Source organism: Chrysochloris asiatica, unplaced genomic scaffold (genome assembly GCF_000296735.1).
Source record: "Chrysochloris asiatica unplaced genomic scaffold, ChrAsi1.0 scaffold00062, whole genome shotgun sequence".
Taxonomy (NCBI): Eukaryota; Metazoa; Chordata; class Mammalia; order Afrosoricida; family Chrysochloridae; genus Chrysochloris; species Chrysochloris asiatica.
Genome location: NW_006408580.1, coordinates 441,777 through 463,227, shown reverse-complemented (window position 1 = coordinate 463,227; position 21,451 = coordinate 441,777). Strand labels below are relative to the sequence as shown.

The window sequence follows — 21,451 nt, the reverse complement described above, 5'->3', positions numbered from 1 at the left end:
CTTTGGGGATACTTATAAATTTTGGGAGCTCTTGTATCTCTAATGGCTGGGATTTATGGCAGGGATGCCATTTAGAACCTCTCTGGAATTTGTGCCTGATATAATTTCCACTGGATTTTGGGGTCCCCAGCACCCCATGTGGATTCGGGGGTCCCCTCTGTGTCTCCCCCTTACTCAAGGACTCCCTTCTCTTCACCAAGAAGCACAGAATTCTGCTGGGCCTTGGTTTGTTTATTTTGCTTCTCGACTCTTCTCTTGGGGTTCAGAGCCGCTGAGGGGTGGGGGTTAAGTCCAGGCAAGGAGTGGAGGTTGAGGGAAGTGTGGACCACATAAACAGCATCACTGCACACGCGTCACCACAGGCGGCACGATGAACGAGGACCACATATGCCAAGCACGGCACAAGAGGAGGCCACATCAGTCACAGACACAGACATCACGGCAAAGGTGGGGAAGTTGGGGACCACTGGCCTTCCATGTGCAAAGGATTCTGGGAGGGTTGGTGGGGTTTGCATATTTAAAGACAACTGTCAGAGGCAGGAATGAGGGGATGGGGTCCCTGGGGGAACTGAGAGGACCTAGAAATGGGAGTTCCCAATGTGTTGCATGAGTGTGAGGGAGGGTGAAGGAAAATCCATGTGAGTGTGGTGATGGTGTTTGAAGATGTAGATCTCCACAGAGAGAGGAAATCCATGGAAAGGGGTTCAAAAATAGGGGTTTCCTATGGATTTGGACATATTTGGTGGAGAACAGGTGTGCTTGAGAGATCTGGGTCCAGGAGTAGGACTTTCCAGGAATGTCCGGGCTCCAGGAGGGGATTCAGTGGTGTTAGAGCCAGAAATAGGTTGCCTGGTATTTGGGAGCTTCCAAGATGGAAAACTGCACTTTGGAGGGGCCAGGAGTGGAGGTCTTCAGGAATTTAGAGGTTCTAAAACTGAGAAGTAGGTCTTGAGGTGACCAGGAGCAGGATTTAGCAGGACTTGGGGATTCCAAACTTGAGAATTGGATTTAGGACCAGGAGTGTGGTTTCTCAAGAGACTCAGGGATCTTGAGGAATGGGAAGTAGGATCTTAAGAGAACCAGGAGAGGCAGTCTCAGGGGATTTGAAGGTTCCGAAAGTGAGAAATGGATTCAGGGCCCAGAAGGGGGTTGCCCAGGGATTTGGGGATTCTCAGGGTGGGGTGTCAGTCGGAGAAGAGGCTGGCGAAAGACTTCCTCAGGCTGCGGATGGTCTCAGCTTTCACCTCGTCCTGGCTAAGGCTGGGCCTGGGCGGGGCTGGCTCTGGAAGGTTGAAGGCATTGGTCAGAGACTGGGATTTGCTAGAGAGAGACAAGGTGGAGGTGTGGGAGGAAGGGGGGGAAGAGGGAAAGGAAGGGGAGAGAAACACAATGTTACCCCAGGCCCGGCCCCAGCCCTGCCCATCTGATCCTCGGGCTGTGCCTGTGACCTGCCCACCCACCTTCATGGGCCTAGACCCTGAAGGAGTCTCAGGACTGGGAGGGACATTGGACCGAGGAGGTGGGATCTATACCCAGTTAGGAGGACTTGGATTCAAGGTGAAGGAGATAAAGGAGATCCATGAAAAGAGGGCTAAAAAATAGGAGTTTGCTAAGGCTTTGGATACGTTTGGTGGGGAAGAGTGTGAGCTAGAGATCTGAGACCAGGAGTAGGGCTTTTCAGGAATGTAGGGGATTCCGTGGTGTTAAGGCCAGAAATAGGTTGCCTGGTATCTGGGAGCTTCCAAGATGGAAAACTGCACTCTGGAAGGGCCAGGAGTGGAGGTCTTCAGGAACTTGGAGGTTCTAAAACTGAGAAGTAGGTCTTGAGGTGACCAGGAGTGGAGGTTTAGAAGGACTTTTGCTGAATCTTTTCAAATTCTAGGCTAGACTGATAGTTATGTGTGAAGAAGAAGAGCAGGGAGGATTCCAGCCTTAAGGGTGAGGAATCTGGGATGGCCTGCAAGGAGCCTTGGACCAAGGAGCTGGAGTTCTGGGTAGGCTGATGGGGATGGGGCAGGGAAGACTTCTGAACTAAGAAATGGACCAGAAAAGGCAAAGAAGATGATGTGATGGTTTGGGAAGAGACAGATGGAACAGGAGGATTTGGGGATGGACCGGATAGACTGCTAGGAAAATATGAGGATCAACTGGGGGAACAGCTGGAGTGACATAGGGAGTGTTATGAATTGGGCCAAAAGTTTGGGTGGAAGACATCTAAGAATGGACAGGGTGGAGGTGAGTTTTGTAGGGAAGATTTTGAGATGAGCCATGGAGGTACTGAAGGGGGATCGGCAAGGTGCTGGGGATGGGCTGGAGAAGGGGAATTTCCTAGGACTTATTGGAAAGGATCATAATTGAAAATGGGTGCTTTTCTGGGAACTCAGGCCCAAATCCCTGGTCTTGAGAGAAAAGGATCTGGGATGGAGAGCAGCGTCACTGATGGTCTGGGAGGATCCAGAGCTTGAGGAAAGGGCTTGGTTCCGGCTGGAGAGGGAGTGCTCTGGGCCTCTGGATAGGATCTCAATCTGGGGGGCATGGGAACTGGGGTTGCCCCATTTGGTGCAGGAGCCTACTTTGTGAGCAGCAGGGTGAGGGCTGCTGCGGGGGTCCCCTTACTTGAGCTGGGGGTGTGGGAGTCCCCCGGCAGCGGCGGTGGCAGGTGGTGGCACATCCTGGCTGGGTTTCTGGGCCAGTTGTGGCTTGGTGGGACGTCCAGCAGGGCCTGGACCACTGGGCCGTGGCTGCTGCGTGGTGGGTGGCCCAGTACGGGGCACTGGGCCTGCCTGGCTGGCCTGGCGTGTGGGACCAGCAGGCCCTGGGGGTTTCTGGGGTGGACCCTGGCGCTGCTGCCCACCCTGTGGGGTCCCCGAGGCCTTCGGCGGAGCTGGACCAGAGACGGATGTCTGACGGGTAGCCTGTGGGGGTCCTGCCTGGCGCTGGGGCGATGGGGAGGCAGGTGGGCGGGCTGTTGGAGGTGCCCCTGGTCCTCCAGCTACTGGTCGGGACTGACGGCCTTGGCCCTGGGTCATTGGCAGGCCCTGGGACACGGGCTGCTGGGATGCTGATGTGGGACTTGGCAGGCGCTGGGGCAGAGGGCTGCCAGCTGGGGGTCCAAGTCCCGAAAGGTGCTGCTGGCCCTGTGGGGGCGGGCGTTGCTGCAACGGGGGTCCCTGGCGCTGGGGGCCTGGGCCCGGCTGTGGAGGCCCACCTGAGGGACAGAGAGCACACATGTGAGAGTGGGCAAGTAAGAGGTGGGGGCAGCTGGGACGGTAAGAGACTGAGCAGGCCAACCCCTCACTTACCCTGTGGTGGGGGTCGTTGTTGAGCTGGGGGCCCTGTGGGCTGCTGGGAGGTCTGGCGGCCCAAGGGCAGGGCCCCTGGGGACAGAGTCTGCAGGGCAGAGGAGTGGAGCAGGAAAGAGGTTAAAAATAGTTAACCAGCAGTGGAGAATCAGCCAATCAGGATGACATGGGTGCCCTCTGAGCTGGGTGTTGCCCCATTTGTGACTGAGCAGAAGGGAAGTTGGGGTGGGAGGGGGCGCTCATCGAAATTGGGTAGCAACTATTCATCAAATTTTTTAAAGTAAAATTGGTAATTGCCACCACAAGTTCATCCCGGCAATGCTGTAGGCACTTTGCTCAGCACAAGTTAGCCTAGTGATTACCAACTGTAGGCACGGCACCTCGTGGCTTGGGGCTGGCCTCCCCTCCAGACCCCAGGAGACCAGCCTGGCCCTTGCTCAACACCAGGGGCCTGACCTGGCTGTGAGAGCCCCTGCCCGGGGAGGCATCTCGCTGTCTGGGCAGGGCCTGGGCCATCTTGTTGACAACGAGCTCTACAATGAGCTGTTTGTCTTCATCCTGGTGATCTCCAATAAGTGGCATGGAGGAGCCCACCACCTGGAGGAAGAAAAAGGGTCCAGTGAGGAGAAGGGTAGGAAGGACATGTGAAGGTGACAGTAACAAGGTACTTTAAGTTGGCAAAAAGCATGGCATCTGCCAAAGAAAGCTTTGAGAGGCACAGATTTTGCACTGCGAAGACGACTTGTCTTCCTCACAGGGTACCTTACAGCCGATGGGGTACTTTACAGATGGGCCAAACCCATCTCACCAAGTGTTTTTGTATAGCGAAGAGTGGGTTTTGCGTTTTTTTTTATTGGTTGACAAAGCATTTAAAAAAATTCATGACAAGTGAAAATGATCTGAAATTTAGATGTCAGCATCCATAAAGCGTTATTGAAACACAACCACATTTACTTGTTAACCTTGATTTTGTAGGGTTGAGTTGTTGCGATAGAGACTAAAATACGTACTATCTGGCCTTTTGCGGAAAAAGTTTGCGGATTCCTGCTTTATAATTTTATTAGGAGCACCGGTGGCACTGTACGATAAATAGCAGTTGAAACTTGCCAGCAGCTCCACAGACGAAAGATGAGGCTGTCTGCTCCTGTTAAAATTTATAGTCTTGGAAACCCTCTATGGGCAGAACATGCCATCAAGTCGTTTCCAACTCATAGCTACCCTGAGAGCAGCTAGTGGGTTTGAACTGCTGAACTTGCAGTTATCAGTACAGTGCTGATGCTATAGCGCCACACCAGTGCCCAGCAGTAGGTTTAGGTTTGGGTTTTGTTTTCCTGTATGGAAGCCTGGGGGCGTTAGTGGGTTACGAGCTGGGCTGCTAACCACAAGGTCTGCTCCCGCAAAGATTTACAGCCTTGGAGACCCTATACATAGTCACTATGAGTTAGAATCGATCTGGTGGCACAGAACCACCATCATGGAGCCCTGGTGGCATTGTGGTTTAGACATTGGACTGCTAACTACAAGGTCTGCAGTTCAAGCTGCTCTGAGGGAGAAAGATGGGACAGTCTGATTCTGTGAAGATTTACAGCCTCAGAAACACAATGAAGCAGTTGTGTCTACACTAACCTGTAGGATTGCTAGGAATTGACTCGTTGACGTTGGGTTGGTTTTCAGTTTTTACAGTCTACAGAGTGCTTTGCTAGCTTTACTAATTTGCTTTTCCAACTTCTATAGTTAACCAAACGCTTTGCTGTTTGCCCAGGGCCTCTCAGTGCACTGCATACTTTTACTTTACTAAGCGTTTTGCCATTCACCAAGGACATCCTAATCCAAAGAGTAGTTTAGAGTTGAGTGGTTTTACCATTTGCCAGGGATGTCTCAGTTCACACGGTATTTACCAGTTTACTCAGCATTCTGCCATTCGCTGAGGACCTGTGTGCCACAGAGTTGACCACAGTTTATAGCGCCGCTGCCATGGTCTTGCTCCTCCCTCTGTGCACTCACCTCGATGATGTGGTCCCTTCCATCCTTGCCATGCAGCGCCTCCACTGCACAGATGTCCAGTCCCCCAAAGATCTCTGAGCACGTGTCCACCCACAGCTTGTACCTGCCAAGCCAAGAGTAGGGAAGCCTGTCAGGGCCCTGCCTGAGTAGCTGCATCCCCAGCGGCACTATCCCACCGCGAGGGTGAGGTGCTCACCTGTCCGACATGGCGATCTGCTCAAGCATTGCAGAGCCAGTGTTAGTCTTCCAGTTCCCGGACACTGATGTCCTCCTGGGGGACCAGGCAAGAGACCATCAAGAGGCTTACAATGGATGGGCGGGACTGGGCAGGGCCCCCTCCCCACACCGTGCTTTCTCCACTCACATGTAGGCCTTGTAGTTCTGCCCGATCTTCTGGACACGCACATCATATTTGGCATCAATGAAGGGCTCAGAAGTGGCATAGGTCTTAGTCAGTGCCACAACACTTGCGATGTCCTGGAAGTCATGCTGGTTGTCTACCTTGACCTGTGAGAGTGGGATCAGGGCCCAGTCAGGATGGGGTAGTAGGGGCCGTGCCTCAGGGAGTGAGGCTGTGAACACATACAGTACACATGTGAGATGCCTACACAGAAATTCAGTGGACACAGTATACAGGCACACCAGGGTACACCAACATGCAGATATAGGTTCCCGATTGCTCACATGTTCACAAAGTCACCTATGTAGAACTCTGAACATACTAAAAACCAGTGGATTGTACACTTCAGATGTGTGAGTTATATAATTTGTCAATTATGTCTAAATGAAACTGAACAATTGGGTGTATATACAGTATATGTAATGGGCACCTAGGCACAAAGTCAGTCTTACACAATATGCAAACATATACAAGTACAGACACTCAAACATACAAATCACAAGTCTTCTCTGTACTCACAAAGACAAAATCCAGATGGATGGAAAGCATACAAGGACCTCAAGATGCTTGGACATAAACGATTATGGTTCTGTGCCCAACACAGGCATGCATATACATACATACAATAATGGATACGCTAGCAGAACATGCACATTGGCTGAATGCACAATAGAGAAATGGACCCACAAAAAAAATGGAAAAACATGCAAATAAAAACACCCCACGAGGCACAATCATACAAGATTACTGTCGGACATACAAATATACATCTACATGAACACGGTGCCAGATGTGCAAACCATGTATAGACACACACACGGACTCACCTTTCCCATCCCGGAATGTGCATGCCCCATCTTCACAACCACAGGGTAAGTTGTGCTGCTGAGCTGAATAGGATGGAAAGAGAAGCAGCGTGGTCATGGCAGGAGGCTGAGTGCCAGGGGTCGGGGTTGGTGCTGAGGGGAACTCATCTGGTGGGAGTCACATTATAGACCACTTCCCAGAAGAGGGAGATCAGAGATGGTGTTACACAGCACCCCTGAGCTCAAAATCAAACCTAGAGCCCTGCCTGTCCATCTTCCCCCTTTGTCACCCTGTAGCCCCAGACTTCCTGCCCATGCTGTCTGTGGCAGAGATGGGGGACTTTTCCCAGAAAAAGGAATGTTTGTTTTTACAGTGAGAATGCTAAAGGGGTGAGTGTGTGCGCAGGGGTGCTGGTGATGAGCATGTATCAACTGTACCCTACATCAGACCTTGCATGCAAGTGTTGTCCACATACATGCATATCCCAGCGACCCACACAAACTCTCAGAACTCAGATTGACACAACCAAGCCAAGAGATGCTAATGCACATTGAGACACAGACTGAGAGACCCTCGTCCAGCCCAGGTTTTCAAAACCCACCTCGCTCTCCAGAGGTGCTCAGAAACCCACAATAGTCATCCACCCAATCAAGTAATCACAGCAAGGAACAGAGACCAGCATCCCCAACCAGCCTCATTTCCCAGCAACATAACACATAACAGAGGGACACACATACCACATAAAGACTTGCCCACGGAACACAGAGACGACCACCAGAGCCACAGCCATAGAATACTGAGGCACATTCATCTCTGACACAACAGAACTTGGCACAGATTCAACACTCACAGACACACAACATTCCTAGACTCAATAAACAGAAGGACCGACACAACATGCAATGTACACACACATTTCTAGATATTCATGTAACCACGGAGACCTATAACACAGAGACCTACACCACACTTCTAGGCACACAAAATGTATATCTAGATACACATGCTTTGCCAAGTATGCAACACAGACATATACAGAACCAGAGACACCCAGTACCCTCCAAAGTATACTCCCAGGCAACTCTGGATGTGTGCACTAACATTCCTGGCACACACATTCTGGCATGAGAGATATCGCGAGTTTCTCACCACCACCCCTGAGCATGATAAAGGGGGCTGGGTTGGATGACTCCAGCCCCATCAGAGCCTAAAGGCACTCTAAGGGCCCCTCCCGCTCTTCCCTCCCACTGGGAAGACTGACTGAATTCTAGAGAGATACTTTCCCGGAGGGGATGCTGGGGCGGTTCCCCGTGGTTCACACTTCCCGACAGGCACAGGAAGCTCACAGGCTAAAGGAGACTGACTGACCTTCAGGCATCGCCCTCCCTCTGCACTCCCACCTTCCTCATTTCCCAAATGACTGGTGTCATTATATGGGGGGGCAGGAGTGCTTGAGAGGTACAGTGTTGGAATGGAGGATTATGAGGGTCCTCTAGGCAGCTTGCCAGAGAAACAATGCAGAGGTGTGTACATGATGCATACTCAGGTATACATACAGTTTACAGAGGTGAAAAAGCATCCCCAATGACATAGATAACCTGGACCCAATTTACAGAGGCAGAAACACAATTCCCAGAAGCAAGTAGTGACCATGTATAGGATTTCCGAGGAGCAGCTGGTAAGCTTGAACCACTGACCTTGCAGTCCAACACATTAACCCACAGCACCACACAAAAAACACACGGGGATCTATAAAACACAGCCTCACGCACAGCTGTCAAACACACAACACCACAAAGGTACATATACCACCTAAACGCACACACACAGTTCTCAAAGGCACATACACAGTCTCAAGTAGAAATGCATCATGTAGTGTGGGCACACAACACACAACCCTGAGGTTTCTGGTTTTTTGTTTTTTGTTTTCATAAACAGTCCTTGTTTCCTCTGGCCCTGAATCTGCACACACTGTGTATGTGTGTGCCCACACATGTGTATATGCATACAGTTACGGACGCTAGGGTCCCCCTGGAGAGCCCTAGATTCACATCTAGGCCTCCCCTCCTTCTAAGGCCATGTGGAGCCCAGGCAGGTCACTTAACTCCTTCCTGGACCTCTATTTCTTGATCGGTACAAAGGGTATAATCAGTTCAAAGCTTTGGGTGTGTAGTGAGGATTGTTAGGGGTTAGCTCTCCACATGGGTTAGCTGAGCTTCACAAGCCCTACACCCATCAGCTTTCCAGATGGTCACACACACAGACATCGCTTCCTCGAAACTCAACAGTTTCACAGCCTGCGCAATAAGCTGAATCCCCACAGCCCTCAGATGTAGATAGTTGGTAAAACCCTCTGCTGACTCAGGCCTCAGAATCAGAGCTGGCGTCAGATCCAGGGTCAGCAAGGGACTGTAGGAGGACTTTCCCTTTCTTCACTTCTCCCTCAGCCTTGGCCATCTCCTGCTCTTACTCAACCTCTACCTCATTCATTCACTCTCACCACCCCACCCCCACATACTCAACCACATTCACAGTCAGTGCCTACAGTCTTTTGGGTTTACTTCTCTTCTTTCCTGTCCTCTCCTAAAAATTCATTTCTCCTCTCTCATTCCTTGAGCAGGTCACTATGTCCCAGTTCCCCCATGTGTATAATGATAACATACAGTCCCTAGCACAGGGATGTTGAGAGGAACAAATTAGTTATTTCAGGAGCAACACAGCATAGTATCTGGCACACACTGAACCTCGATCCTCAGTAAGTGTTCGGTACACTGCATCGCTATGAGTTGGAACCAACTCTTGCACTTAACGACAACTATGATTACTATTGTTTGAACATCACTTCATTAACCAACAAGGAGTTAATCAGGACTGGCTGAATGAGAAACTGTACATTTACAAAGGCTTTAGAACAGTGCTTGTTACATAGAAAGCTCTCCATAAATGGTGGTAGTAATCCCACCTCAGTTGTGGGAGGGTTGGTGGGAAAGGGGAAGGACACGATGGAGTGAGGATTCGTTTTCTACTGACTCACTGGCCTCTTTCACCATCATTCAACAACCCCCCACCTCCATCCCATAGGCACATTCTCTGCTTGCCAGGACTGTGCCTTGCCTGGGTTAAGATCCTGGTATTAGCCAAGGTTCAAATCCCAGTCATGACTTATGAATCTTGGGAAAATTCTTCAATCCTTCTAAAAAATCAATTACCCTTGAGTTGAATCTGACTCAAGGCAACCCCATGTGTGTCCGAATGTAACTCTACTTCTTAGAGTTTTGAATGACTGAGTCTTTGGAAGTAGCTCGCCAGATCTTTCTGAGGCACCTCTAGGTAGATTCGAACCTCCAGCCTTTTGGTTAGTAGCTGAGCATGTTAGCCGTTTGAATCACCGAGGAACTCCTCAATCCCTCTGTTGTTGTTGTTGTTAAGTGCCATTGAGTCGGCTCCTACTCATAGCGACCCTGTATAGGGTTTCCGAGGAGCTACTGATGAGCTTGAACCACTGACCCTGTAGTTCAAAGTGACCTTGCAGTCCAGCGCATTAGCCCACAGTGCCACACCAGGATTTCTCAATCCCTCTAATGCCTCATATTTCCTCATCTGTGAAATGAGAATACCACCAGTTCCCATCTCAGAGTTTGTGAACTTTAAGTGACAAATTATGACAAGTGTGTATATTACAGTATATTGTTCTTAGCTGCCGAAAAGTTGGTAGTCCCTGACTCATGGTGACCCCATACACAATAGAACAAAATGCTGCCCGTCCTGTGCCCTCCCCCACCATCAACTGTGGTGCCAACCATTTTGGTTCATTGGCTGATTTTTCGGAAGTAGATCGTCAGGCCTTTGTTCCCAGTTCATCTTAGTATGAGAGCTCTGCTGAAGCCTGTTCAGCATCATAGCAACACATCATAGCAAATTTACCAACAGGAGTCACCCCTCAGTTTCCCATATGAAAGGCAAGGCAAGAATTCTGCCAGAGCCTCATTGATATATGTTGTTGTTGTTATGTGCCGTGCGACTCATAGTGACCTTGTACAGGGTTTCCAAGGCTGTAAATCTCTACGGGAGCAGAAAGCCTCATCTTTCTCCCGCGGAGCGGCTGGTAGTTTAAAACGGTTGACCTTGCAGTTCGCAGCCCTATTCGTAACCACTACGCTACCAGAGCTCCTTCCATTGGTATATAGTAGGAGTCATATAAATTCTGGTTAGCTGGCTGTGGTTTGAGGGCGGGGTTAAGACCCAGGCTCTGGCTCCAGGCTGTTGTTGTTGTTGTTAAGTGCCGTCGAGTCGGGTCCGACCCATAGCGACCCTGTACAGGGTTTCCGAGGGTGTAAATCCTTACGGGAGTAGAAAGCCTCATCTTTCTCCCGCGGAGCAGCTGGTAGTTTCGAACCGCTGACCTTAAGGTTCGCAGCCCGATTCGTAACCACTACGCTACCAGAGCTCAAATCCCAGTTCTGGAATCTTATCAATCAACTCTGTACCTCAAGTTTGCCCACCTTGCTTTATGTTCCTTCATTGCTTCTACTTTGTTTCTGTCGACTTTCCCTGCCCCTCAGCAGAATGTCAGATCTATAAGGAAAAGAATTTTTATGTTGTTGCGTGCGTGTGTGTGCGTGTGCGTGTGCGTGTGCGTGTGTGTGTGTGTTGAAGGAACGAACTAATTCAGGTTTCAGCCATGAAGAGCTTGGGAAATGTGGAGAAGACGATAAACTTTGGAAGGATTTTGGAGACTCGTGGAGGCAGAGGACTCCTACCTCTAAATTCCCTATTCTGGCTGCTTGTAAGGTTTGGTGCACAACGTGGAGATGGGGGAAGGGGTGACCAGTCTGCGGCCCAGGGGGAGGGAGAGGAGAAGGGTGCATCCCCTTTTCCGCAGCGGCGCCCGCCCCTTGGCCTCAGCGCTGATGGTGGGCGGATGAGTAATGCGTCCAGGAAGCCTGAACGCCTGTGGTTTCCGTACCACTGCCACCCCGCCCCTTCGCATGGACATTTATCCCCACCGCTCAGGCCCTGCCGCCATCTCCGCAGACCCAGCGCCTAGAGAGACACCAGAGGTAGGCTGGGGCCTGGGTGGCCTCGCAGAGCCTGGAGCCGGCCTGGTACTTTCCAGCCAGCCACCAGATCTGCCTGTCCCTGGGCTGGAAAGGGAGGGAGAGAGGGGCTGAAGTTGCTCCATCAAACCCAATCCCCTAAACTCCCCGACCCCTGACATCCATATCAACTCCCCAACCCCATGACCCCAACTGCCAACTCCCCTAAATTCCCTGACTGTCCCCCAGCTCCCTAAACTCCCAAAACCCCCAAATCCTCCAAACTCCTCAATCCCGCAAACCTCAAAATTCCCCTGCCCCTGAATCTCTTAAGCCCCCAAAATCCTCCAACCCCTTAAGCCTCCAAACTCCCTCAACTTCCGAAAACCCCCAACCTCCACCAAATTTCTCATCCTTAAATCCCAACCTCCCCCAAACTTCTCCAACTCCTCAAACCCCAAAGTTTTCATCCCAAACTCCTAAACCTCCAAATTCCACCCCCACAAACGTTTCTCAGATTCCCCAACCCCTTATATTTCAAACTCCACAACCCTCTAATCCTCCAACTCACCCAGGCCCCTAAACCATCCAAGTACCAAAATTGCTTAAACTCTCCTAAATCCCTCTGGGCCCCCCAAATTACCAAACCCCTGAAAATCCACAAACTCCCCAAGCCCAAACCAGTCCCTTAATCCCCTTCCAGGCTGCCCTGGGATAGGCTGGGGTGGGAGCCACCTGACACCCCCTGCTCTGACTCCTGACTCTAGCAGAACCCACCATGCCCCAATTCATGTCCTGGACTTCTGGCATCCTGATGTTGCTGTGGCTGATCGCCCCCAGCAAAGCCTGCACTTGTGTCCCACACCATCCCCAGATGGCCTTCTGCAACTCTGACATTGGTGAGTCTTCACCCCACCCCACCTGCCCTTCTCAGTCCAGTGGGGTTCGCAGTGGTACCTACTTCTAAAACAGTTCTGCCTAGCCCTGCTCTTACTCTGCTCCAGCCACACTGGCCTCCTCACATTTTCTGAAGGACACCAGGCTCAATCCCACCACAGGACTTTGTACTGGCCCTCCCTCTGTCTGGTACATCCTTCCCACTTCCCATCCACATGCATGTCTGCCTCAAGTGTCACTTCAGGGTGGCCTTCCCTGGAAACCTTGTTTCACATTTAACCCCTGATCCCTCTTATGAAGCTTTATAATCCTCTATCACGCTTAAAACTGTTTTTTTTTACATTTTATATACTTATTTATTTTGCTTAGTTTTAGTCCTTCTTCTCATGGCTACAGTGTGAATACCACAAGGGCAGAGATTTTTGTGTTTTGTTCACTGTGTGTCCCTATCACCTTGAACAGTGCCTGGCACACAAGTGTTCAAAAAAAAAAAAAAATGCTTGTTGACTGAATGAAGGAATCCACAGAGCACTGAACAGTGCCTGGCACACAGTTGTTGTTGTTGAGTGGATTCGAACTCACAAGTGACCCTATGTGTTGCAGAGTAGGACTACTCCATAGGGGTTTCTTAACTGTAATCTTCAGGGAAGCAGATTGCTAGGCCTTTTCTTCCATGGTACCACTGGGTGGCTTCAAACCATCAACCTTTAGGTTAGCAGTCAAGTATAAACCATTTATTTTATCTAGGGATCTTCTCGCACACAGTTTACTGTTAGGTGACAACATCGAGTCGGTACCGACTCACAGCGACCTTATGCACAGCAGAATGAAACACTGCCCGATCCTGGGCCAACCTCACTACTGTTGCCAAGCTTGAGTCCATCGATGCTGCCACTTGGCCAATCCCTCTTGTTGGGGGTCTTCCTCTTTTTCTCTGACTCTCCACCTTACCAAACATGATATCCTTCTCCAGCGACTGGTCCTGCCTGACAATATGTCCGAAGTATGAGAGATGAAGTCTGGCCATCTTGGTCTCCAAAGAGTGCTCAGGCTGCACTTCTTCCAACACAGATCTGTTGGTTCTTTTGGCAGCCCATGGCACTTTCAATATTCTCCTCCAACACCATAACTCAAAAGCATCAATTCTTCTATGGTCTTCCTTATTCACTGTCTAGCTTTCGCATGCATATGAGGTTATTGAAAATACCATGGCTTGGGTCAGGCGCACCTTAGTCCTCAAGCTGACATCTTTGCTGTTCCAAAAATATGTGGTGGGTAAATTACAAATGAATATATAAAAATGGCTTAGAGTAATGCCAGGCAATGAGTAGGCAGGAAATAATACAGCTGGGTCAATTAAAGAATGTAAATTGCTCAAGTATGCTGTAAGTCCTATTTAAGTATGTGCTTCTTTAGTATTACTGTGGTGATTTCATTGTTTTTCGCTCAAACAACCCATTTAACTCATTTCCCTTCTCTTCTGCAGTCATCAGGGCCAAATTCATGGGCACTGCAGAAGTCAACCAGACCAGCTTATACCAGCGTTATGAGATCAAGATGACGAAGGTATCCAATACCTTCTGCCCCTGCCCCAGCACTTCCTAACAGTTTCCTTCCCATCAAAATAGACAGTTCTGGCCACAGGTTGGCAAGGAAGTTGGTGGTGGTCTCCAGATGCTATGTGACTTCAAGACAGAACATAAGAGTCGTTGTTGTTACGTGCTGTTCAGTCCATTCCGACTCACAGTGACCCTGTGAGGAGCCGCTGGTGAGCTTGAACTGCTGACCTTGAGGTTCAAACCGACCTTGAAGTCCAGCGCATTAACCCACAGCACTACACCAGGACTCCAGAACAGAAGGGGAGGATGGTATCAGTAAAACAGACACTCTTCCTCTTTTTCATAAACAGATGTTCAAAGGGTTCAGTGCCTTGCGGGATGCTTCTGATATCCGCTTCGTCTACACCCCTGCCATGGAAAGCGTCTGTGGATACTTCCATAAATCCCAGAACCGCAGCGAGGAGTTTCTCATTGCTGGTCAGACCCTACCCCTTCACCCTGTACCATGCCAACTTGTCCCTTAAACACTGCCTAGCAACCATGTGGCATGTGAGGCTCTCAAGGGAATGGTCCCTGGTGAAATAGGGACAGCCCCAATTCCAGCCTATCAAAAGGCTAGGACTTTCCCCAAAGGGATCTGTGCTCCAGGGATGCCAGTTGGGCACCACCCTGGCCCTGGCCCAGCCAATCAGAAGGTGCCTATTGGCTTTCCCGTCTCCCAGGACAACTTCGGAATGGGTTCCTGCACATCACCACCTGCAGCTTTATAGTTCCCTGGAGCAGTCTGAGCTCTGCTCAGCGCCGAGGTTTCACAAAGGCCTACGCTGCGGGCTGTGAGGCATGCACAGTGAGTACCTGGAGATCCATTCATTCCCTGGGCTCCCCTCCACCTGTCTCTGACCTCTCTTGCAGTTTCTCCAAATCTAACACTGTTTTCTTTGGAGATGCTGGTTGTCCCCTTGCCCTGTGTTTGATTGGCTACTCCCTGGACCTTCTGACTGTTCTCTGTCCCTCGGACAGTCCCTAGGTCTGTTCTCAAGTCTTTGGGATTGCTGTCTTGGTTCCCTAGAATGTTCACCAAGAACCCAAAATGCTCCCACTGACTCTTCCCCAACACATCTGACAGTTGTTCTGCAGTTCTAACTATCCCCTGACAGCCACAAATGTCCTCTGGCCCCATTGATGGTCCTCGGGCCTCACTGGCTATTTCTGTACTTAAAATTCCCTACCTGCCAACTGTTCCCCAACCACCAGTCTTAGGAAGCTGGTCCTGTCACTGGTTTACTGTCACCCTGAAGAGCCCAATGACTGTTCCTCCAATGGAGAGGCAGTTCTGGAGTATACCTAGGTGGGGCAATCCAAGTCTCCTAACAACTTGATATTAAAAGTTGAGGAGGTGAAAGTTCTGTTCCATAGGGGAAGAGGGGAAGCCCTTAGAGATATGTCCTCTCCCTTCCCCCAGGTCTTTCCCTGTTCATCTGTGCCTTGTAAGCTGGAGAGTGACACCCACTGCCTGTGGACAGACCAGCTCCTCGCAGGCTCTGAGAAGGGCTTCCAGAGCCGCCAACTTGCCTGCCTGCCACAGCAACCAGGGCTGTGCACTTGGCAGTCTCTGAGGCCCTGGGCAGCATGAATCCTGTCTTCCAGAAGAAGGCTGCCCAGCGCTCATCTCCTTTCCCACTCCCATCTTTCTCCCAGACACTGAAATAAAAACTACCACTCAGCAGGCGGTGTCCTTGTGTAGTGCTTGTGTACAAAACTATCTCACTGATGACCTGGTAGGAGCATCCTGGGACCAATGCTGAGGGGTGACAGATACAAAATGTTTAAAATGCTTCATACTTTACATAAAATTTGATGTATTGGTAATCATTCTCAACATTGGCATTAGCAATGGTTATCTGTAACATCAGTAATCGTAATTTAACCTGCATTATCAACCATAACTTATTGGTTAATTTCTCTAGGCAGTTCTTTAAAACATTTTGCTATATACTTTAAAAAAAAAAAAAACAACTACTTTTTTATGGTTAATTGAATGAAGGTTTGCAGAACAGAACATCAGTTTTACATTCAACAAATCATTGCTTCATTACAATGATTGCAATCCCCAGCATGTACCATCAGTTAATAGTATTTACCTCTTTTCACTTATCTATTGCATTCCTCTCGTGTCTCCCACTGCCTTCACCTTTCCTCTGCTAACCTCCCTCTTGTATATTGCCTGTCCTGTCACCCGTGTTAACATGTGTATACCCTCTAGTCCATGAATAATTTTTCCTCCCTGTCCCATTATTTCTTTTATTAAGAAAACCTTTTCTTAACTTTTTTACAACAGTGATCTTATACAATCTTTGTCGTTTTGTGATTGATTAATTTCACTCAGCATAATGTCCTCCAGGTTCATCATGTTGCGATGAAAGTAGCTTCATCAGTGTTGCATAGCATTCTATTGTGTATATGTACCAACACTTGTTTAACCATTCTTCTGTTGATGGGCATTTAAGCTGTCTCCATCTTTTTATTGTGTCGCTTGTAGACAGCACATTGAAGGATCCTATTTTCGTATCCATTCTTCTTTGTCTGTTTCTCGACTGGTGCATTTCATCCATTTATATTCAGTATAGGTAGGAATTGATTGCTGTCATTTTGCTGTGTGCATTTTTGCTGGTTTCTTTTTTCCACATAATTTTCTGCCCTGAGTTCATTTTGTCTGTGATTTTTGTTTTCTTTTTATTTTCTTCATTTCTGTTGTGTTCAATGACCTCATATAAATGTAAAAGCTGGACAGTGAATAAGGAAGACCATAGAAGAACTGATACATACATTTGAGTTATGGTGTTGGAGGAAAATATCAAAAGTACCATGGGCTGCCAAAGAAGTGCAGCCAGAGTGCTCCTTGGAGGCCAGGATGGCTAAACTTCATCTCTCATACTTTGGACATACTGTTAGGAGGGACCAGTTGCTGGAGAAGGATATCATATTTGGTAAAGTGGAGGGTCTGAGAAAAAGAGAAAGACCCCCAGTGAGATGGATTGGGCTCAAGTTTGGCAACAATTGTGAGGTTGGCCCAGGACCGGGCAGTGTTTCGTTCTGTTGGGCATAGGATCGCTATGAGTTGGCACCTAACAACAGCAATGTTACTAAAACTTCTGATTTTCGTCTTTATTTTGATGTGCAGGTGTCTTCATTTTCTTTGTTACTTCTTTCTGTTTTATCTTAAAATCTACCTTATTCCCTCATTTTGCTTTGTAGTTGACTTCAGTATAAATTGTTATCTCTGGTTTCCTATTTTCAGTCTTGTAGGTTTGTGTTTTACTTGAATATATATATATATAACTTATATATCTGGATTGAGTTCTGAGTGGTGGTGTCAGGTATGGTAATCTCAGGTTGGTTCTTGGTCCAAAGAACACCCTTTAATATTTTTTGTCAACTTGGTCTGGTTATTAAAATTTCTTTAATTTCTATTTATCAGGAAATGTCTTAATTTTGCCGAGGTATTTGAGGGACAGTTTTGTTGTTGTTGTTATGTGCCTTGGAATCGATTCTGACTCCTAGGGACCCTGTACAGGGTTTCCGAGGCTGTAAACCTTTACGGGAGCAGAAAGCCTCATCTTTCTCCTGTGGAACAGCTGGTAGTTTCGAACTGCTGACCTTGAGGTTCGCAGCCCGATTTGTAACCACTATGCTACCAGAGCTCCCTTCCTAGACATATAATTCCTGTTTGACTATTTTTCTCTTTCAGAGTTTTATATATGCCATCTCATTGTTTTCTTGCCTACATAATTTCTGCTGAAAAACCAGAGCTTAGTCTTACTGGTTCTCCTTTGCAGGTAACTTCATTTTTTCCAAGCCGCTCTCAGGATTCTTTCCTTGTCTCTGGTTTTAGAAAGTTTGGTTATGATATGTTTTGGTGATTTATCTTTTGGAATCTATCCTGTTTGTGGTTCATTCCGTTTATTGTATGCTTATCTTCTCATCTTTCATGATGTTAGTGAAGTTTTCTTCCAGCGACTTTGCCACCATTTTCTCTGTGCTATTTATTGCCTCTTCCTGTTCTGGAATTCCGATCACCCAAAAGTTGTTCCTCTTCATGGTGTCTCACATAACTCTTAGGCTTTCTTTTTTTCTGATTGTTTTTCTAGCACCACAGCAGGTCTTCCGGTGTTGAGAGATTTATCTTCACACTCACTAATTCGGGTTTCCATTGCTTCAGATTTACTCCTTTGCTCTTTCAATGTATTGTCCATTTCTGAAAACTTCTGGATTTCTGATTGTAGGTTTTGTATTGTTCAAAATTTGCATTTATTTTGTCTGCTCTTAGAGTGTTTGTCTAAGTCTTCTAAAGAGTTTTTTTCTGTGTTCTCCTTGCTTTCCTCAATCTTTCTGTCAATCCTTATAAAGTACTTAAATACCATTCTTTCTAATTCTTTTTCAGCTAGTTCCGTTACCTTTTCTTCCTCAGAAATGTTTTCTGGCTCTACATCTTGGTCTTTTGTTTGAGCCATTCTCTTTTGGGTAAGCTAGAATTATCTGCTGTCTCCAGGGCATTGTATGGTTTGTCATATTTGTATTTAATTGATGATTGTGTTAATGTGTCCTTATACTCTCACCAACTGTCTCCTGTGTGTACAGTTAGAGAATGGAAGTGTGTATACCATTCTTATTTGCCTTTCGTGCACCTCAGTTTAGGGTGGGTTTGGTTGGTACTGGCTGCTGTCTCTCATTGATATAGGAGCTGGTATTGGCTCTTGCCCAGTGGGTGGAGTTATAGATGTACAGTTGTAGCTGGGCTGTATGGCCACAGTTTCTGTCTCCTTTTGGGTGGGAAAGAGAATGCCTCCTCCACAAGCACACAAAACAAAACAATAGACAAGGAACCAACAATGAAAAGGAAATAATAAAGAGTAAAAATAAAAACAGGCAGGAACCAGAAACAAAGAAAATAACTATAAAGACAGAAGAGGGGCAGGGAAATGAAGCTATAGAAGAGAGAAAAATAAAAATAAAAATTTAAAAACACCAAGAATAAATAAAACAAAAAGAGTGACAAGAAAATGGAGCTATAAAGGATAAAAATGAGAGAGGAAATAAAAGGAAGAAATTACAAAGACATTTAGAAAAAGCAGGGAGAGGAAAGATGAAAAGAGAAAGTAGTAAAGAAAGATCAAAGGAGGGAGGGGAAATAAACAAAAGAGAAGAAGGAAAAACAAAAGTGGAGATAGGATAAAATTCAAGGGAATGGAAACAGAAGGAGGAAAAATAATGAGCAAAAATAATAAAGCAACAAAAAGAAAAACAAAAATAATAAAACAACAAAAAGGAAAACAAAACCAAAAAACAGTACCCCAGAGAGGAGAAAACTGGAGGCTCTGCAAATTTCACGAGGTGGGTGTGGGAGGGTGGTGACAGCAGAGTTCCTGGCTCTAGATGGAGTTCCAATAGTCCTCAGTGTCATCTTGGTTCAGGTTACTCAATCCAGAAGTAGTTCATGGAGGCCCTTAATGGAGCTGCTCTGTGTCTATTAGGCCCACAGGGCAGCTGGGGTCTGGTGGATCTGCAGGTTCTGGAGGTCTGGACGGCGGAGCCTATCTAAATTCAGGCAAAAAAAGTGGCACAGCCAGCCCCCACCTCACACTTGGCATGACTCCCAACCACATGGCTCTGAACTCCTGGAGAGAGGGTCTGCACTGGGGCTAAATGAGGATGGCTGCTGGCCACACCTCAGGTCACCAGGGGAGCATGGAAAAAAAGAAGGAATCACACATTTCCCGTCACCTGTGTGAATCTGCTCTCCCAGACCACTTTCTGTTGCCAAAGATGCTCACAAGATGGTTGTGCCATGTCTGGTCAGCGATTCGACAGTCTCCCTCTCTTGCTGTCTCTGCTCAGCTTCTCCTCCCAGCAAGCACTCAATCACTTCTCTAACCTTCGCTCTGAAGTTCAGGGTTCCAGAATTTTCATCTGTTTCATTAGGTCTCTCAGAGCGTAGTGGTTACGAGTTGGGCTGCTAACCTCAAGATCAACAGTTCAAAACTACCAGCTGTTCTACGGGAGAAAGATGTGGCTTTCTGCTCCCATGAAAATTTACAGCCTCGGAACCCTATGCAGGGTTTCTATGAGTCGGAACCGACTCCACGGCAATCATCTTTGTTGAAAAGAGTCCACACAGTGCTTCTGCTTAGTCTTGCAGGAAGTGCTATATACTTTTTTTTTTTTTTTTTGTCATTTCGTGCCTTTATTGCCCCCTCATTTTCGGTAGCCAATGTCTAAGTTGCCCGTCCCTATCTACCCTGTGCACAGAGCGGTTAGCATTGATACTTGATTTGAAGACTCTTTCCCTCTCTGTTGGTATTTAGAGTAACTACCGCTCTGCATATAGGTCAGGTTCATCATGAAGATGTATCTTCTGTCACTGTAGCTGTTTCCAGTCTGCTTGTCCTTTCTAGTGGGAATGTCTCACCTCACAAGGTTGTGAATGGGACTCAGGATTCCACCTAAGGTCCTATACTATGTAAAGGCTTTGCATGAGGCCTATTTCACTGGGCAAGTTGTAGAACCCCTTTTAGGTATTCCAATCAGTTATAGGCTGAAGGCGGGCTTACAAGTTTTCTCTAATCATGTTTCCCAACATTCCTTTCTATCCCACTCAAGTGTCTATTTTACAATAGTAGGCAAGGGAAACTAATATTCATAAGGCAGTCAAGCATTTTAGTATTATTTACCCTCTTCAAGCTATACCTAGATCCCTGTATCCCAGAGCCCTGTTGTTCCAAGGTTGAGTATGCATCACTATTTACCTCTGTCCCCACTAGGCCATGCAAACCTGTCTCAGTGTTCCCCTATCTATCTTGTTCTTCTGCCTCCTCCCCCCTTCTTGGATTGCCCCCCCCAACACCCAAACTGAACCCCCACCCCAACCCCATTGTGGTTACCTTATATTCCATTAGTTCTTCCCTCCATTTAAGATAGTCTATTTTATCCAGTGACTCTTAAGCACGAGGGCTTCTATCATGGAGGACGGCGGTTAAACAGTGTGCGACAATTGCACAGACCTGGTGGAGGTGTTAAATGAATCCCAGACCACGGAGCGGCGGGGTGAGAGGTGTCTGGTGACCAGGTCTATGGGGAGACGCTGCCAAGCGGGAAGAGACTGCAGGGGCCTGCCAGGCTGTCCTACTTACCCCGGACTCGAGAGCGCCTTCCTAGCCTTACCATTGGATCTTGGCTTAGAGGCGGGGTCGACCAACTTAGAGACCCACAAGCCCAGCCCAAAGCATCTCACTATAACCCAGTCGCCCCTGCTGCGCTTCTGCCTCTTGATTGACACCCAAGGACAGAAATCCTGCCTTTGAGCCAGACTTAAGGGCCCTAGCACAAGGAGATTCCTATTTAACAGCAACCACGCAACCGCCACTCCTCTGTCTGTCGTGCTGTGGTGGT

General features: G+C 48.0%; 2 protein-coding genes across 4 annotated transcripts in view; one reads left to right on the top strand and one right to left on the bottom strand.

Moving 5' to 3' along the window:
* Positions 1-213: 213 nt before the first annotated feature.
* The window catches only part of SYN1 (synapsin I), a 111,481-nt gene continuing 90,243 nt past the window's right edge, over positions 214-21,451 (bottom strand). The window contains exons 6-14 of one of the 3 annotated variants that reach the window (XM_006864220.1): positions 6,534-6,596; positions 5,671-5,813; positions 5,503-5,577; positions 5,307-5,409; positions 3,759-3,899; positions 3,303-3,390; positions 2,891-3,208; positions 2,617-2,815; positions 1,185-1,320 (exon numbers count right to left, since the gene is read on the bottom strand). In XM_006864220.1, the coding sequence (XP_006864282.1) occupies positions 1,185-1,320; positions 2,617-2,815; positions 2,891-3,208; positions 3,303-3,390; positions 3,759-3,899; positions 5,307-5,409; positions 5,503-5,577; positions 5,671-5,813; positions 6,534-6,596 (1,266 nt within the window). Of the gene's footprint in view, positions 1,321-2,616; positions 3,209-3,302; positions 3,391-3,758; positions 3,900-5,306; positions 5,410-5,502; positions 5,578-5,670; positions 5,814-6,533; positions 6,597-21,451 lie in introns of all 3 variants that reach the window. The other 2 variants (XM_006864219.1, XM_006864221.1) reach the window with 2 other exon arrangements.
* TIMP1 (TIMP metallopeptidase inhibitor 1) lies at positions 12,328-15,638 on the top strand. Its single transcript, XM_006864282.1, has 5 exons — positions 12,328-12,448; positions 13,933-14,012; positions 14,356-14,482; positions 14,728-14,852; positions 15,468-15,638. The coding sequence occupies exons 1-5, from the start codon at positions 12,328-12,330 to the stop codon at positions 15,636-15,638; spliced, it is 624 nt and encodes a 207-aa protein (XP_006864344.1).

Coding starts and splice junctions, on each gene's coding strand:
- TIMP1 (XM_006864282.1), top strand. CDS start 12,328: ATGCCCCAATTCATGTCCTGGACTTCTGGCATCCTGATGTTGCTGTGG. Junction 14,483..14,727: donor CGAGGAGTTTCTCATTGCTG/GTCAGACCCTAC, acceptor CCCGTCTCCCAG/GACAACTTCGGAATGGGTTC. Junction 14,853..15,467: donor CGGGCTGTGAGGCATGCACA/GTGAGTACCTGG, acceptor CCCTTCCCCCAG/GTCTTTCCCTGTTCATCTGT.